Source organism: Engystomops pustulosus, chromosome 4 (genome assembly GCF_040894005.1).
Source record: "Engystomops pustulosus chromosome 4, aEngPut4.maternal, whole genome shotgun sequence".
In the NCBI taxonomy this organism is placed as follows: domain Eukaryota; kingdom Metazoa; phylum Chordata; class Amphibia; order Anura; family Leptodactylidae; genus Engystomops; species Engystomops pustulosus.
This window is the reverse complement of record NC_092414.1, coordinates 160,448,870-160,466,251: the sequence shown is the minus strand read 5'-3', so window position 1 is coordinate 160,466,251 and position 17,382 is coordinate 160,448,870. Positions and strand designations below refer to the sequence as shown.

Genomic DNA, 17,382 nt, shown 5'->3' with positions numbered 1-17,382 from the left:
TGTGTATATATAGATGGCTGCCTGGCTGACTGCTTCCTTCTAATAGGTTTATCTAGTTTACATTTCAACCTTTAAAGGAAAGCAACCAGTATGAAAAATTAAAAGATCACTGAAAATGCTCACCTACCCTCCTCTTTGTCTTGATCTCTGTGCTTGTCTTTGCTAGTCTTGACACGGGATCGCATAGAAAAGAGACTTATGCCTGTGCACGGGGATGAGATGTCTAGCACTCCGGTATGCTAATTATGCATGATGGGAATTGCGAGGAGGAGGAGCTGCGTGATACCTCAATCTCCCACGTCATGCAGGGGGCATGCCTAATTAGCAGCCTGGAGCGCTAGACATCATGTCCTCGCACTCCGGCCTTCTTTTTATTAGTCTCTGTACTAGGTGATCACATTGGGTCAAGGCTAGCGAAGGCCGGCACCGGGATCAAGATGAATAGGAGCGTAGGTGAGTATTTTGTGTGTTTTTTACTTTTTCATACTGGCACCATCCATACAATCTGTCACTAGTTATCTGCATCATAAAAGCAATTTCATTTCTTGAAAATTAAATATGCTTCATAGTTTGATGTTCAGTATGTATACAAGGATATCTCCAAAAAAAAAAAAAAAAAAAAGAATAGCTGTTCTACATTGTAAATGGCATATGTTCATACAAGAAAATTGGATGGGAAGAAGAAAGCATTCCATGCTTCATATCCATTTCCTAAAATCTATTAGTCACTGACTGCATTCTTTTTCCACAAAGTTATGACTACTATTAAACTTCGAAGATCTACCAACCTCCACCATCTTTTAGGGCATTATCAAATACTGCAGCTGCACTTTTGTATCAATTTTGTGTAATACGCAGATATTGCTTTGTTAACCTTAAAATAATGGTTGGTAAAATCCGTACGTTTTTTTTTTTTTTTCTCGTTGCCCTTTAAATAAAGGAATCGACTCCAGAGTTAACATTTTTAATTTTTCACATTTCTGTGATCTATATGTGTGTGTAGGACAGAGTAGGACTATGGGATACAGTTTTTCATTTTTCTATGTTTAAAAATGCTGATTTAGCTTTAAATGGAAGTTTCCTTCTGTCCGTATATATATGGAAATCCCATCACATCTCCTTCTGTTTTTCAGGCACAGTTCTAATCTGAACCTTCATCATAAGCTTCTAACCAGGGATTCTTTGGAACTACAGAACAACCCTTACAGTATCCCTTATCTTTTGAAAGACATGGTCAAGGATCACTACCAGGAATCCCCACTAAAAAATCCAGGACAGACATCTGTGATCTTCAAAGGAATGAACCGGACAGGGAGTCTGGTTTATCCCATGAGTAAGATCAGAGAACCTTGTTTGGACAGCTTTGGTACAGATCCTGTGAATGAAAGTGTTGTGTTGGACTTAAGCACAACCTCAAGCATTAAGTCAGCAAGCAGTTCACATTCCTCCTGGGACTCGGATGGCGGTAGTGAAGAAGGTAACCTACCAGTGGAAGATAGTGATGAAAACTTTGAAGGCTTGAGCTTCATGCCACAGGAACAGCTTTACCACAATTTGAACTTGGTCAGTAGAGTTGACCAAAGTTTCTCACGTATACCATCTGGTATGCCAATAACCTGTCATATTTGCCAAAAAACGTACAGTAACAAGGGGACCTTTAGGGCCCATTACAAAACTGTACATCTGAGGCAGCTTCATAAGTGTAAGGTGACTGGTTGCAACATTATGTTCTCTTCTGTGCGTAGTCGAAATCGGCATAGCCAAAATCCCAACTTGCACAGAAGCTTATCAGAGTCGCAAAGTACTGTTTTGGAAAAATAAAGCTATTGTGACCTCTGTTGTAGCTCAATGGCCAGATTTATGTCACTGAGCTCCTGATATACTTTTTAAAGCACTTGACCTTTTCAAACTGTACATTTCCACTTAGTGACTAAAATCCCTCGAACAATACTTGGGTTTTATATATTTAAATCAAAGTTTCAGTTGTAAACTATTAGGAAGTTAAAATACAAGCAGTGGCATTTTATGCAAATAATTTGGAGCTCTGTATTGGCAAAAATACCTATAGAATTTATTAGGAGAATTAGCATAGCATTTTGAAGAGAAAGTGGTTAAGGAGGAAATGTACTTATGTTTTTCAGTGTTATGGATTCTATATAGAAATCATATTTGAGTGTAGGGATTATTTCCCAATCTGTGTGGGATTTATTGGACCTTTACTCAACATATCAGTTCAGTACAGTGAACTACAGTCTAGGTAAGGTCTTGTAAATCCCACATGTGAACGGAACAAGTTTGTCAGCGCAAACTCTTATAAGAAACGGGCCTAAGTGAATACTGATGGCAGCTTTGTGTGGTGAGAAAATGCTAATGTAAAGAGCTGATATATGGTATAGGGATGGCTTCCTACTTCTAAAGCAGTAAGAAACGTCACTCGCTGCTCTCTTTTTAATGCATCTTTTTCATTCTAGGAAAAAGCATGATCATGAAAGAACGAAACAATGATGCATTTCAAAGTAGAGGATGTGCAAACAACTCCCTTTACTGAGCACAAAAACACACAAAATGGTCAAACCACTACTGTTATGATGCCAGCTGAACAAAATAAAAGCGTTCACGTTTTTTTGTAGACAGTATTGAGCTGTGTAAGTAGTAACGTCATTCTCTGATTTGTACAGTTTTGATACCGTGTCACTTCAGCCTTTCACTGTATAATGTTTTTGTTATTCTTGTATGCTATGCACTTGTAACTGGCATTCTGTATGAAATGCCATCTATTCACTTTTGTTAAAAATGATATGTCTTGTTGTTGTTATAATTATTATTATATAAATATTCCATGTTTTTCTGTTTTAAATTTGGAAAAGTATGATTTTTTTTCCCAGAAGCATGATATCGATTCCAGTTTGTAAATAGTAAAAAAAAATATTCTTTTTTTTTTTTTTTTTTTTTTTTCAATCTAATTATTCCAGTAGGACTGGAGTTGTGAAATTGTTGTCATGTACTGTAAATATATACAAAAGAAACCTAAAAGATTTCATTTTTTGCTGTTTGTAGCAGTATTTCAGTTTTGTTAACTTATTGGGAATGAGCCTCGCTGGTATGCAAATTCTATGTAGCTGCGGTGGAAATCCTTCTACAACGTTGTGAAACTGGAAAAATGCAGGCAATCCTGCCCAGAAACTACTTGATGGATGAGGGACACCTACAAAATTACAGTTTAATAAATGCTTAAGGGAGTCCTCAATCTGCACACTAAGATGGTCTTTGATAAAAAAAAAAAAACATTGTGGATAATAGAGTATTCCCACTTCCATAGAAACCTAATATTGTCCATGGGCAACATCTTCTTCTCACCTGAACACAGCCGCGTAGCCTAGTAGTTGCTAACAGCGCTCTGGCCATATATGTGCAAGATGCAAATATCAATTTAGAAATAAATCTTTAAAAAAATGAGTGTGGCCACTTAAATATGCAAAAAATAGTTAATTTATAATCAACATTTCAATAAAATATTTGATAAATACTTTTGGGCCCCTCAAAATTTAAATACAGCACCCAAAATAGGGAATTCTTTAAGAGTCTGAGTGATGCTGTTACTTTGGCATCTGCTATCATTTTTCCAATCCTAGAAAACCCAGGCTACAATTAGGAGGTTAGTAGTTGGCTGGAAAACCTCTGCCATAAAGATATAAAAACTAATTTGGAAGAGATCAAAATATGTTGAGCGGCACTGGCTAAGGAAAAAATATTATCGGTGCTCTATTTTCTCTGGAAAGCCTTTTCTAATTTTTGAACCAGCTATTAGAGATATATTGATGAAGATGTGTAGTCAGTGCTGGACTGCGGCCTCCTTGGGCCCATCAGATAAAATTATTCTGGGAGTCCACTCTTCATCTTCCCCCCAGGAAAATGGTCTCCAAATTAGGCCAACTTCTGCTATATCTATGAGGTCTAGTATTCGGTTAGAGACCCAGGTCACCAGATATATTATGAGGATGATTTGGCAACATTTGGTTTTGGACATATGACATCAATATGCCCAATATTGCCTTTATCAAATATTTGTTTATAGAGACATAGTGGGCATGTCTAAAATATGTTTCCCCCCATCTTGGAAAAATCTTAAAGGGAACCTGTCACCAGGGAGCTCATTTTCACAAATGACAGCATGCAGAAGCCCATTACAGCTGCATTGCACTTCATTTCTTCCTTTTCTGAGCATTTGCATTACAATATAATTGTGTGTTATAACTTTCCTTGCTTCCTGACAGAATCTTGTGGTGAATCCCAGTGTATGTTTTGATGCAAAAAAAAAAGAAAAGAAAAAAGGGACTTGTCTGTGCTGCTCTCTCGCTTCTCAGCTCCCAGTCACCATCTTTATGCTCCTGTCAGCTCCTCCCTCCGGCTTCTTCACTCGCACAGGGACAGAGCTCACTGTGTGGTGAGCTGACATCAGTGGGGGAAGGAGTTGTAGAGGAGCACAAAGATGGGGGCTGCGAGCTGAGGAGGGAGCGGACAGACACACGGCTTTGTTTTTTTTAAATGCATCCAAAACAAACAATTGGACCCGCCAGATGATTCTGTTAGGAAGCCAGGTTGGTTAAAACACACAATATATTGTAATGCAGAAAGGAAGAAAGACGTTGCAATTCAGGTGTAATGAGCTTTTGCAACTGGTCTTTAGTGCAATATGTCCTCCATTATTAAATATGCTATTTTATTACAAATTGTGGACATTATCCTGCTTAAAGTAGATCTACATTGCAACAATTGATTCAATGTTTTTTGCGCTACATCAGCAGTCCACATAAATAGATTGAGTAAAGCCTTCCATAGACATCAGATAAAAAGTCAAAATCTACAGATTTAATGTTTATAGGACCTCTACACCTACACATAGTCACAGCTATCTAATATATATATAGGAGACTACGTATGATCTGGTGCCACATAGTTGTCACTCAGTAATGAAAAGTATTTTTGACATCTGCTGGATGTTGTTTAGCAGAATGGTTTCAGCACAAGCATATTACAGATCAGTATTACATTAGTATTCTTTCCAAAAGCATTTCTTCTAGGGAAAAGTGCTGCACCATACAGTTACCCCATGAATTATAGGGAAACGGTCATCAGGATTTCACATTTTCACCCAATGACATATTCTCATAGCCTGTGTAGTACTTACTATCAATCTGTTTTACAATTCACATTACTGCTTCCACTCACTATTAAAAGTTGATAATTACCTGTATCTCCGTCAGCAAACTACATAGTTAGAGTTATCATCATTATCTGCACACTGTTCTTGCAACTTTACTTTCCGCTCCCCCCTCCCTCACGCAAACTCACCCCGTGCTGCAAGCAGTTCACATCTGCATGAGGGAGATGGGAGCAGGATGCAGAGTTGTAAGATCAGAGAGCAGATAATGATGATAACTCATAAATGTAACTGTATAACTACTAATGTTAATTAGAGATTGGGAATTGGTATGAAACAGGCTATGGGTTCCTGCCATGAGGTGAAAATGTGAAACCCTGATGACTGCTTCTCTTTAAATCTCATGTTAACCAAATAATTACAAAGAGGAAATTTGTATTACAATTAGTGGTTAGATTGGAACAAATGTTCTAAGCAAATGGTATACTTCTGCCCTGTTCTAGACCTCTTCAGTGAATGATGTATGGCTTTGTTTCTGATTTATTTTTGTTGCTTGTATTGTTGACGCGGGATGGTGTTGCAGTGAGCAGTATTCTGTATTGAGAGGTTACACAAACCCAAGTGGTCCAGTTTTCTTCATCTTCTACAAAAGGCGATTTCTAGGACTTTCAAAATATATTGTATTTTGCTAATTATTTAAAATTTCCAAATAGCTACATTTGTATACCCTATGTACATTTTTTGTATTAATAAATCTTGCTCACATTACACGTTTTGATTTATTCAGAAAAATGGCAAAATAGCTTACAAAATTACAGGCCGCCACCTCCCGGCTGGTCATTCTAATTTTGCTTTGCTACGTAGAGTACAGTTCTTTGGAGAACTATATTTAATATATTGGGATAAACTATAGCTCTCTAGTAGTTACTGCTATGTGGGACTACACCGTCTTAAACTACATCAGATTTACTATTTAGCATGAGACACTTTGATCTGGTGCAGAATAAGGCCCTTTACACATAGAAGTTGTGGGCACGTATATCCAGCTGCAAGTCCGAATATACATCCCCCATAGATGCCAATGGCGCCCGGCCGTGGTACGGTGAGCACACGCGAGTTCTACTGCATCGTGAATGGGAGAAAAAGAGCCTGCTTTATCTTTTCACGTGCTTGCGGCAGGCCACCATGACTCGCTATGGAGAGGGGAGGGGTGACAATTGCTCATCCCGCCACCTCAACAGTGCACAGTAGTATGTCCATGTGAAAGGGGCCCAAGGCCAAGTTCTCAGTTGTATCCTTCAGTTATTTTGTGCCAAAACCCTGGAATGGTTACATACACAAAATAGGTGCAAGTCATCCCATTATACCTAAGGACTTGCACTTGTTCTGTGTATAGGACGACCCCTATCGTGGGTACTGAAGGAAATAACTGAAGACCTAACAGATGTGAACTGCCTTATTCAGATAAGATTTTTTTTTCCAGATTTTTTTTTTTTTTTATGCCCTGAATTTGCTGGGTTTTTTCCTTCCTCATTAGGGGACATGTATCTTTTATTTCTGCCGTGTTTTTTGCTTAACTCTTTGAAACTTTTCGATGTTTTGTGACTTTTGCTGTTATTTCAAGTACACCTTTATCTGCACTTTGTGCCGTGTGCTGTATGTACCTATTTTCCAGATGTACCGTGCAACATTTGCCTTATGTATCTTTTTTATTTCTCTATTTTTGGGACTTTTCAGGAGCAAATCTGCACCGGGTCCAGGGCTGGGGTAGAGAAGGGCCGTGTGCACTATTGAAGTACAGCTGCCACACAAGGGCACTATACAGTGTATGGCGGGTTTTTTCCTTGCACCCTGTTTTAACTGTAAATTGTAATTGGTTCACAAGCTTTAAATGTTCAAAAAATTGATTGTTTCAATCATTTGGTATGTGGCCCAATTACATATTTTTATGTGAATTGTAAAGGTTTAATTTTCAGGGTGCAGTCACTATTGGCATTTGCAGTATGTTTTTTAATGCATTGCAGAAACGGTTTTACATGTTGCCGTGTTTTTTGCTGGTTCGAAAGCGCTTTTCTTCATTGCTGTAAGTGTAAGCAGCTGTGTTAATATGGCTACCAGCTAGTTGTAGCTACAAATACTTACCTACGCTCCTCTCGATGTTAATACTGGCGGTATGCTTCTCTAAGCTTGACACGCCGGGGTCACCTAGAGAAGAAACTTATAATTGGCAGCACAGAGCCTGGATCTACAGTTACATGCATTCTTTTTTTGAGAAATAGAAATTCGTATGATAACTATTGGTGCTGTCTACTATAACCTGCTGATCTTAGACGGACTACAAGCAGGGGATCACTGTCCCTTACTTTCACCCCACAAAGTGCACACAAGGCTGATAAATTTGATGCATCTTTAAGCTGTGTAGTCTAAGTAATACACCCATTTAGTTGCCTGACTTTTATGGCAAATTTGCTCCCAAACTTTTGCCGCACCGCACTCCTCCTGACAAAGCCGCTCAATTCCAATTACATGGACCATGTAAGTTAGAAAAAGTTGGTCTAGATGCATGTAGTAAGTGTAGCACATTTTGACTGTGGTAAAGTTGTTCCCACCAAATATTCAATTTGCTCCCATATTGTCTTTATTTTACCATGATTGGAATTCCTTCCTTTGACATGTTGTTTTTAGTAAAAACAAGTATTCTTTTATCACAAAAGTGGCAGTTTTCTGTCAACTAGACAAAGTAAGACTCCAGTGTCTTAGAGCAGCCGCTCATAAATATGCTCAGTCTGTGGTTATGACCCAGTGTGCTGGTCAGATCTTGTGGACTGAGCACACGCAGTGAGTGGGAGTCCTTACATGATAGTGCATTATCTAAGGAGTCCCTGTCTGCCAGCCAAACAGCATCTGTAGCAGTGGCTGTGAGACTCTATTTCTCTGATGCAAGGTTTCCCTTTCTACTTCTACACTTTTGCTAAATCTTCAGTTCAGTTCAGCATTTGGGTTGCATTTAATTCAGTCCTAAATTACTATGCCAGGTTCTGTGTGGCGTAGATTTTAGCTATAGCTAGAAATATCCTGGCCCTGGCATGATAAATTCCCTCCCAGTAAGTCTGATGGAACTTGCCTTAGAAAGGAAAAAATTATCTTCAATTTTGGGGAAAAAAATTTAGGAAAAGATTTTGGTGCTGATTTTGGGCCCCTAGTTATCAAACGGTTTTTGATATAAAATCCACTTGAGAAAAGTTCATGTTGTTTTTCTTTTTATTGAAGTAGAAGAATCTGATAGAAGACAAAACCTTCAACTGTCTTCCATTGAAACGAATGGGAGGCAGATTCTGGCCAAAATTTGAGGTATATTTTTCCATTGAACAATCGTACATGGTAACTTGGTGGGGAAGAAAACTAAAGGTAACAAGATTTTATGACTGGGTGTCGCCGCTTCATATGAGACTGAAGAAGTTATTCCCTTTCCACCTGGGACTATTTTTCCCCATGAAAACTTAACATGATTTTCCGGGTGCTATTGCCGAAACTCCCTGTGCGATATTCGAAGGCAGGTGCAAACCCAGAGAGGTTTATTCAACTAATAAACATCCATGTTGTCACAATTTTTGTCTGTTGGGAACAGCTGGCTCCGTTATTATAGCACTGAGACTAAATGAAGAGGGGTCAGCCAGAGGAATGTTCACCGTGACGGGGCTTGTCATCCAGCTTGCACAACATGGTATGGTATGAAGTCAGGGCTCTGTATTTTGAGTAAAACTTTCACAACTTAAACCCCCGAAGAACACACTGATTTAAATTTGGCTCTATTCAGTTTATTAAAACTACAGGATGACCTAATCTGCCTTTCGGTGAATTTGTGAGCTATGTGTCACATGTTCTCAGGATTCCACGAAAAATAATGGAATTCATTTATCAGCATTATGGGCTCCCTGTATGTCTGTAAGCTCCTGAAAGGCTAAATTTTCACTAATAACGTATCCATAAAAAAATTTAAGTATGGACTTATCTTATGGGCTGACCATCTGGGAAGAAATATAGTTTCAGAGGCAATGCTCTACGTGGCTAATTGTTTCCTTAACTTAAAGGGGTATTCTCATCTGGGCATTCACATTCAGTTTCATTAATCTGCCATATATAAACATTTCTTCAATTAGATGTTATTAAAAAAAAAATGTTCCTGTGTGAAGATAATTTATCATAAATGTAGTCATGTTGTCCCTTAGAAACAAAACTGTGTCCTTGGTTACGGCCACGTCTGCTGGAGGGATTGCACAAAGAAACAAAAAGTTTCTGAATATTAAATGTCTGGGAGTTATTGCAGTGGGAGTCCTACTCCCACTGTCTGGGAGTCCTACAGCCGTCCTGTGGTAATGATCGCTGAATCCAGGTGGTCAGGCAGAGCTCATTAGCGCATGTCTGGCCACCGCTGCCAGAGTGTGACGTGGTCGTATCCGGGGAAGCCATCTAGTTTCTAAGGGACTATATGACTACATATATGAGAAATTATCTTCACACAGGAACATTTTTTTTAATAACTTCCAATTGAAGAAATGTTTGCATATGGCAAATGAATTTAATTAAATGTGAATGCCCAGATGAAAATACCCCTTTAAACTTTGTTATATTCCCGGGCATCAGAGGGGGCAAGTCCTGCATAGAGGAGCAGAACCAGCAGGTCTAAAGGGGTTAATCAGAGATGTAGGTCTGATTAGCCCCAGTACATCTGGGGCTGATCAACATTGTTTCCCCCTGTAATTGGGGTTCTTATAGATGCCCCAGTTACAGAAAACACTTGTAAATTTAAAAAAAAAAAAAAAACCTGTGAAAATGTCCCCCGGTGGTCTTTTATACGCCCTCCATGAGGGCACACACACAATATTGATGAATACTCATAAAAATACATTTAAATTTTCCAATATAATTAAAAAATCCCCCCACTACACTACAAAAATCATCATCCTAGTCACCCCTTTTGCCCAAGACAGTACATATTGTATATCAAAACGACCAAAACAAAATGGGGTATTCATTAATAATGTTCATTTTGTGTTAACTTGAAAATCAAAAAAATACTGTATATACTATAAATTACAAAGAAATTGCCTCTTTTCCACTTTTGACCCCAAATAAAACTTTTAAGTTTTAACTAGCCCTATGTGTCCCAAAAAAACATGCTTCAGGTAGCACATTAAAAAAAAAAAAGTTCTGGCCCTTAAACGACCACGTACGAAAAATGTACTGTCATTAAAGCCTATTCATTCTGAGCCCTCTCCATAGCTGTCGAATGTTTACTGCATATTGCACCAAACACCCAACAGTAACGCCCGTGATCTTTGCTAGCACCAGTCGTGGGTGTTAACCCGAGATTGGTCGTTAAGGGGTTAAAATGCATTGACCTTATCCCTAAATTGTACTTTTCCATGACTGCAATGTTACGAAATCTGTTTATAAACCTATTTGCAAATCACCTGATGTGAGTCCATCACACTGAGTCCAATGAAGCCCCGCATATTCATGAGTTACTTGCACTGTCCAACCTCCTTGTTCCAGATTGACAGGATGTATGTATCTGATCACATGTAATCCATGGAGGCATGCTGTGATTTCATGTGATCGGATACATACACGGGTTTAGACGTTTCAAATGTAACTGGATAAAGGATCTTAGATGACATCACCCTCGTCACATGACATAAACTGCCCAATGATGTAATACAGCTCTCTATCTAGCAGTGAGACCTGTCAATCAGGTATAAGTTGGTGAGACAATGCAAGTCAAGTTTAATATGTAGGCCTTGATTAGTGTGATTGAACTCACTTCTGGTGTTTACAGACTGATTTTTTTTTTTTAACATTGCAGCCACGGAAAGGAACCATTTGGGTATTAGGGTAATGCTTTTTAATCCTAGTTCTTAATGAAATATTTATTTTGGTTGGTCTAATTTAAATGGCAGATGTGAGAAATAGTGGGCATGAGGTGATGAGGTGATTGGAATGTCCAATATGAATGCACCAAATGCATTATTTTTTTTTTTTTTTTACAAAATGCATTTGTCTGGTAAGCAGCAACATTTGTTTAACCTTGTTAAAAGGCAAAACACAAGAGTTTTGGACAATACGCTTTATGTGGGCAGCACGGTGGCTTGGTGGTCACCATTACAGCCTTGCAGCGCTGGAGACCTGGGTTCAAGTCCCAGGATCAACATCTGTAAAGGGTTTGTATGTTCTCTCCGTGTTTGTGTGGGTTTACCCCAGGTCCTCTGGTTTCCTCCCACACTCCAAAACATACTGGTAGGTTGATTATATTGTGAGCCCCATTGGGGAAAGCTCACAATCGAGCTGATTTGGCAAGCTCTGTGCAGCGCTGCGTAAATAAAGAAATCATTATTATCTTTCGATAGGCTGCAGGTACACTAAGCACATTAAGTCCTCAGGCACATAATGGGACAGGGACTCCCCGAGCCGCAAACTCAGGTGGGAATTGCACATGCTCCATAATTTGTGGCCCAGGCAGTTGGCTCATAGAATTCCATAGTCATATGCATCAGCCCATAGAATTGAATGTGTGCTAGCTGCTGAACAACTGCGGTGTGCATGAAGCCTTAGGGCACATTCACATGCTGTGTTTTTAAGTGCAGTTTCTTAAATAATTGGGATTTCAACTATTTGTTCAATGTCTTTCAACTATGGTTTTACAAACTGCCCAAAAATCGCCATCAAAACTGAATGCAGTTTTTAAGATGAAACCTGTAAATGCACCCTAAAGATTTGCAACTATCAATAATTCAATTAAGTTGCTGTAAATTCTTTACTAATTATTAATACCCATTAATATAGCATACCTCCCAACTTTTGGGCTACAGAAAGAGGGACAAAAGCCCCTCCCATTTCCCTAAACCACACCCACTGTCCCACCCCTTGCCCGCCCCCAAAACATAGTATAATATCGACCTTAACGGCCCACACAAAGTATAATGCACCTGTCGTGTGGCCAACCCCCAAAGGACCTATATAATAGCTCCTATTGCAATTCAGCAACATATAACCCCTCTTTAAGGTTTTCTTCAATTTACAATAATAATCTTTATTTATATAGCGCCATCAAATTCCACAGCGCTTTACTTCACATTTTTCCCCACTTTAAATTATCTCCTCAAAGTGGTAGTATAACAAACAATATGGATACACTTCACATATTGAAAAGCAAATTAAGTCCTCATAGGGAACCTTTCACTCCTGTTTGAAAAAATTAATTTGTGGGCAGGTTCCCATAGAGCCCTAGGGCAGGGGGCACAAAGAGCAGAAGGAGTACAGGGCAGGGGGCACAAAGAGCAGAAGGAGTACAGGGCAGGGGGCACAGAGGGCAGAAGGAGTAACGGGCAGGGGGCACAAAGGGCAGAAGGAGTACAGGGCAGGGGGCACAGAGGGCAGAAGGAGTACAGGGCAGGGGGCACAGAGGGCAGAAGGAGTACAGGGCAGGGGGCACAGAGGGCAGAAGGAGTACAGGGCAGGGGGCACAGAGGGCAGAAGGAGTACAGGGCAGGGGGCAGAAGGAGTACAGGGGGCACAGAGGGCAGAAGGAGTACAGGGCAGAGGGCACAGAGGGCAGAAGGAGTACAGGGCAGAGGGCACAGAGGGCAGAAGGAGTACAGGGCAGGGGGCACAGAGGGCAGAAGGAGTACAGGGCAGGGGGCACAGAGGGCAGAAGGAGTACAGGGCAGGGGGCACAGAGGGCAGAAGGTGTACAGGGCAGGGGGCACAGAGGGCAGAAGGAGTACAGGGCAGAGGGCACAGAGGGCAGAAGGAGTACAGGGCAGAGGGCACAGAGGGCAGAAGGAGTACAGGGCAGGGGGCACAGAGGGCAGAAGGTGTACAGGGCAGGGGGCACAGAGAGCAGAAGGAGTACAGGGCAGGGGGCACAGAGGGCAGAAGGAGTACAGGGCAGGGGGCACAGAGGGCAGAAGGAGTACAGGGCAGGGGGCACAGAGGGCAGAAGGAGTACAGGGCAGGGGGCACAGAGAGCAGAAGGTGTACAGGGCAGGGGGCAGAAGGAGTACAGGGCAGGGGGCACAGAGGGCAGAAGGAGTACAGGGCAGAGGGCACAGAGGGCAGAAGGAGTACAGGGCAGAGGGCACAGAGGGCAGAAGGAGTACAGGGCAGGGGGCACAGAGGGCAGAAGGAGTACAGGGCAGGGGGCACAGAGGGCAGAAGGTGTACAGGGCAGGGGGCACAGAGGGCAGAAGGAGTACAGGGCAGAGGGCAGAAGGAGTACAGGGCAGAGGGCACAGAGGGCAGAAGGAGTACAGGGCAGGGGGCACAGAGGGCAGAAGGTGTACAGGGCAGGGGGCACAGAGAGCAGAAGGAGTACAGGGCAGGGGGCACAGAGAGCAGAAGGAGTACAGGGCAGGGGGCACAGAGGGCAGAAGGAGTACAGGGCAGGGGGCACAGAGGGCAGAAGGAGTACAGGGCAGGGGGCACAGAGGGCAGAAGGAGTACAGGGCAGGGGGCACAGAGGGCAGAAGGTGTACAGGGCAGGGGGCACAGAGGGCAGAAGGAGTACAGGGCAGGGGGCACAGAGGGCAGAAGGAGTACAGGGCAGGGGGCCAGACATAACCAAGTCTCAGACTATACCTGTAGAGTGTGCAGGTACATGAGGAGACAGGTAGAGACTTACACTGCCCGCTGTGTCTACTGATGATAACTCCGGCTGTGAGCTGCACGCTGCCAGGCACATAACAGGAAGCAGTGTGAGCTGCAGTCACGTGACACTACTCCCGGAAGTGGAGAGGATAAAGGTGTACTGGGCGGAGTCTGCATGACTGCACTGACTGTAAAGTGGGAACAGAGGATTGGCTAAGCGGAGGAGGTGGGTGTGGACAGGGGATTGCCTTAATGGAGATGGGTGTGGACTTTAGCGAGTGCTAGGATTATGTTAATGAGGCCGTCTATTCATAGTGAAAGTGTGAGAGGGGAGATCACGTGGCAATAGAGTAGATGTCCCGGGCCATGACTCTCGCCGTGACGGGCAGCGGGGCAGACCATGAAAAACGGGACTGTCACGCTGTATCCGGGACGGTTGGGAGGTATGATATAGGATGCCAATAGAGCCATCTGCCTAATACCACATAATAGAAATACTCTATTTCTTTTTTTCATTGGATTTCAACCACAAAAATTCTGCATGCTAAAAACTGCTCATTCATTGTAAAACGTAGGTGACCTTTCCACCTCTAGTAAATGCTTTGGAGGACTGGTGCCATTTTCTCAAAATGTTTGCATGTTGATTCAGGATCATAAATCCACTAGCACTAAAACAATCTGGTTTTGGAAATGAACTACTTTTTAGAATAATGCAAATTACTCTTTGGCAGGAAGTGTGCAAAATTAGCAGCAGAGGTAGCACCCTGTGTGATGCACACAGAAGATCTGGAGACCAATTTGAATATAAAAGTAGTTGTTTTTTTGTGGTGGCTTTAGTGCTTATGAAGATATGATTAGGATGCAAATGCCGTACAGTGAGTATGTTTGGTTAAAATGCTCCCTATCAAAGTGGTTGATTTCTTTTATTCAGTTTATATATTCAGCTTTGTGATAACCTGATAAAGTGTCTAATGACTTAACTCTAGAGCATTCAGGGTCTGTCTGTAAAATCTCCTTACAAAGCTGCATTATCAAGGAAAATTATTTTCTAGGTTTGTAAAGAGTTAATCATTGTACTTATCATGGGAGACTTCAATTACCCAGATATTGACTGGGGGCAGAAACCTGCAGGTCCTTCAAAGGCAGCAGGTTCTTGTCAACAACAAAAGACAATTACCTGTCGCAACTAGTCCTGGAGCCAACAAGAGGGGGGGGCACTGCTGGACCTTATCCTTACCAACAGACCTGATAGGGTATCAAAACTACAGGTTGGGGGGAACCTGGGGAATAGTGATCATAATATCATTGATTTTGTATTACGCTTTACTAAGAGCGTTAGTGAAGGGGCAACCAACACTCTAAACTTCAGGAGGGCAAATTTTCATCAACTAAGGGGAAGACCTTAAAGGCATAGACTGGGATAATGTTATCAAAGACAAAAGCCCCCCCCCAAAAATGGGAATTTTTCTCATATATTCTGAAAAAGTCCTGTGAGAAACACATACCTTATGGGAAAAAGCATGAAAGGAACAAGAAAAAGCCAATGTGGCTAACTAGTCTTGTAAGGAAAGCAATAAGCGAGAAAGATAAAGCGTTTAAGGTGCTAAAACGTGAAGGTAGTGATGAGGCATTACAGGATTATAGAGAGAAAAATAAATCCTGTAAAAAGCAGATAAAGGCCGCAAAAATAGAGACTGAGAGAAATATTGCCTGGGAGAGCAAAAATAATCCCAAATTATTTTTTAAGTATATAAATGATAAGAAATTAAAAACAGAGAGTGTGGGTCCCCTTAGAAATAACATGGGGGTCATGGTGGAAGGAGATGAGGAAAGGGCCAATCTACTGAATGTCGCCTTCTCAACTGTCTTTACCCAGGAAAATCCCCTGGTGGAAGACACAATGAGGAATAATGTTAATTCTTTTTATAATGTCAACAGTTTAACCCAGGAAGAGGTACGGTGCTGCCTCGCATTCACTAAGATAGATAAATCACCTGGGCCAGATGGCATATACCCCCGGGTTCTGCATGAATTATGTACGGTGATAGACCGTTATTTTTAATATTTGAAGATTCACTGAGGACTGGTTATGTTCCACAGGAATGGCGCATAGCAAATGTGGTACCAATATACAAAAAAGGATCAAATAGCGATCCTGGAGACTACAGACCCGTGAGTCTAACTGCTGTGGTGGGGAAAATATTTGAGGGGTTTATCAGAGATGCTATCCTGGAGTATCTCACTGTGCACAACCTTATAACCCAGCATCAGCATGGGTTTATGAGAGGTCGGTCCTGTCAGACTAATCTGATTGGTTTCTACAAGGAGGTAAGTTCAAGACTGGATCTGGGGGACGCTGTGGATGTTGTATATCTGGACTTCTCAAAGGCATTTGACACCGTGCCACATAAAAGGTTGGTATATAAAATGAGACTGCTGGGAATAGGAGAAAATCTGTGTATTTGGGTAAGTAATTGACTTAGTGATAGAAAACAGAGGGTGGTCATTAATGGCACATTCTCAAATTGGGTTGATGTTACCAGTGGAGTGCCACAGGGGTCAGTATTGAAGCCACTTCTTTTTAATATTTTTATTAATGACCTTGTAGTGGGTTTACTGGTCACAGGCCTAGGTATAAAAAGATCTTTGGAGAGATCCTTGTACTGTCCGTTCAGGTATTTGTACATTGTAATGAGGTCTCCCCTCAGTCGTCTTTTTTCTAAACTGAATAATCCCAAATTTTTTAATCTGTCAGTGTATTCTAGTTTCAATATTTGCAGATGATACTAAGCTGTGTAAAGTAATAAATACTGAGGTCGATAGTCTAGCATTACAGAGGGATTTGTGGAAGCTTGAGGAGTGGGCAGAGAAATGGTTGATGAGGTTTAATGTAGATAAATGTAAAGTTATGCACTTGGGCCGTGGAAACAAAAAGTATAATTATGTTCTAAACGGTCAATTACTTAGTAAAACGGAAGATGAAAAGGACTTGGGGGGTATTGGTGGATGGTAAACTTAATTTTAGTGACCAGAGCCAGGAGGCTGCTGCTAAAGCAAATAAAATAATGGGATGTATCAAGAGAGGAATAGATTCTCATAATAAAGACATAGTTTTGCCCTTATACAAATCCCTGGTCAGACCACACATGGAATATTGTGTACAGTTTTGGGCACCAGTGTATAAAAAGGATATAGTAGAGCTGGAACGGGTGCAGAGGAGAGCAACCAGGATTATTAGGGGAATGGGGGGACTAGAATACACTGACAGATTAAAAAATTTGGGATTATTCAGTTTAGAAAAAAGACGACTGAGGGGAGACCTCATTACAATGTACAAATACCTGAACGGACAGTACAAGGATCTCTCCAAAGATCTTTTTATACCTAGGCCTGTGACCAGGACAAGGGGGCATCCTCTGCGCCTAGAGGAGAGGCGATTCTACCATCACCATAGACAAAGGTTCTTTACTGTAAGAGCAGTGAGACTGTGGAACTCTCTGCCGCAGGAGGTTGTTATGGCGGACTCTATGTACATGTTCAAGAGAGGCCTGGATGCCTTTCTGGAGAGCAAAAAT

The 17,382-nt window shown here is 41.4% G+C and overlaps 1 protein-coding gene across 6 annotated transcripts in view; it reads left to right on the top strand.

The window, feature by feature from the left end:
* Positions 1–3,336, top strand: part of BNC1 (basonuclin zinc finger protein 1) — a 64,524-nt gene extending 61,188 nt beyond the window's left edge. For 5 of the 6 annotated variants that reach the window (XM_072148339.1, XM_072148337.1, XM_072148334.1 and 2 more), the window contains exons 6-7: positions 1,134–1,563; positions 2,472–3,336. In XM_072148339.1, the coding sequence (XP_072004440.1) occupies positions 1,134–1,563; positions 2,472–2,483 (442 nt within the window). In that variant the 3' untranslated portion in view covers positions 2,484–3,336. The remainder of the gene's footprint in view (positions 1–1,133; positions 1,564–2,471) is intronic. The other variant, XM_072148335.1, reaches the window with a different exon arrangement.
* The last annotated feature ends 14,046 nt before the right edge of the window (positions 3,337–17,382 follow it).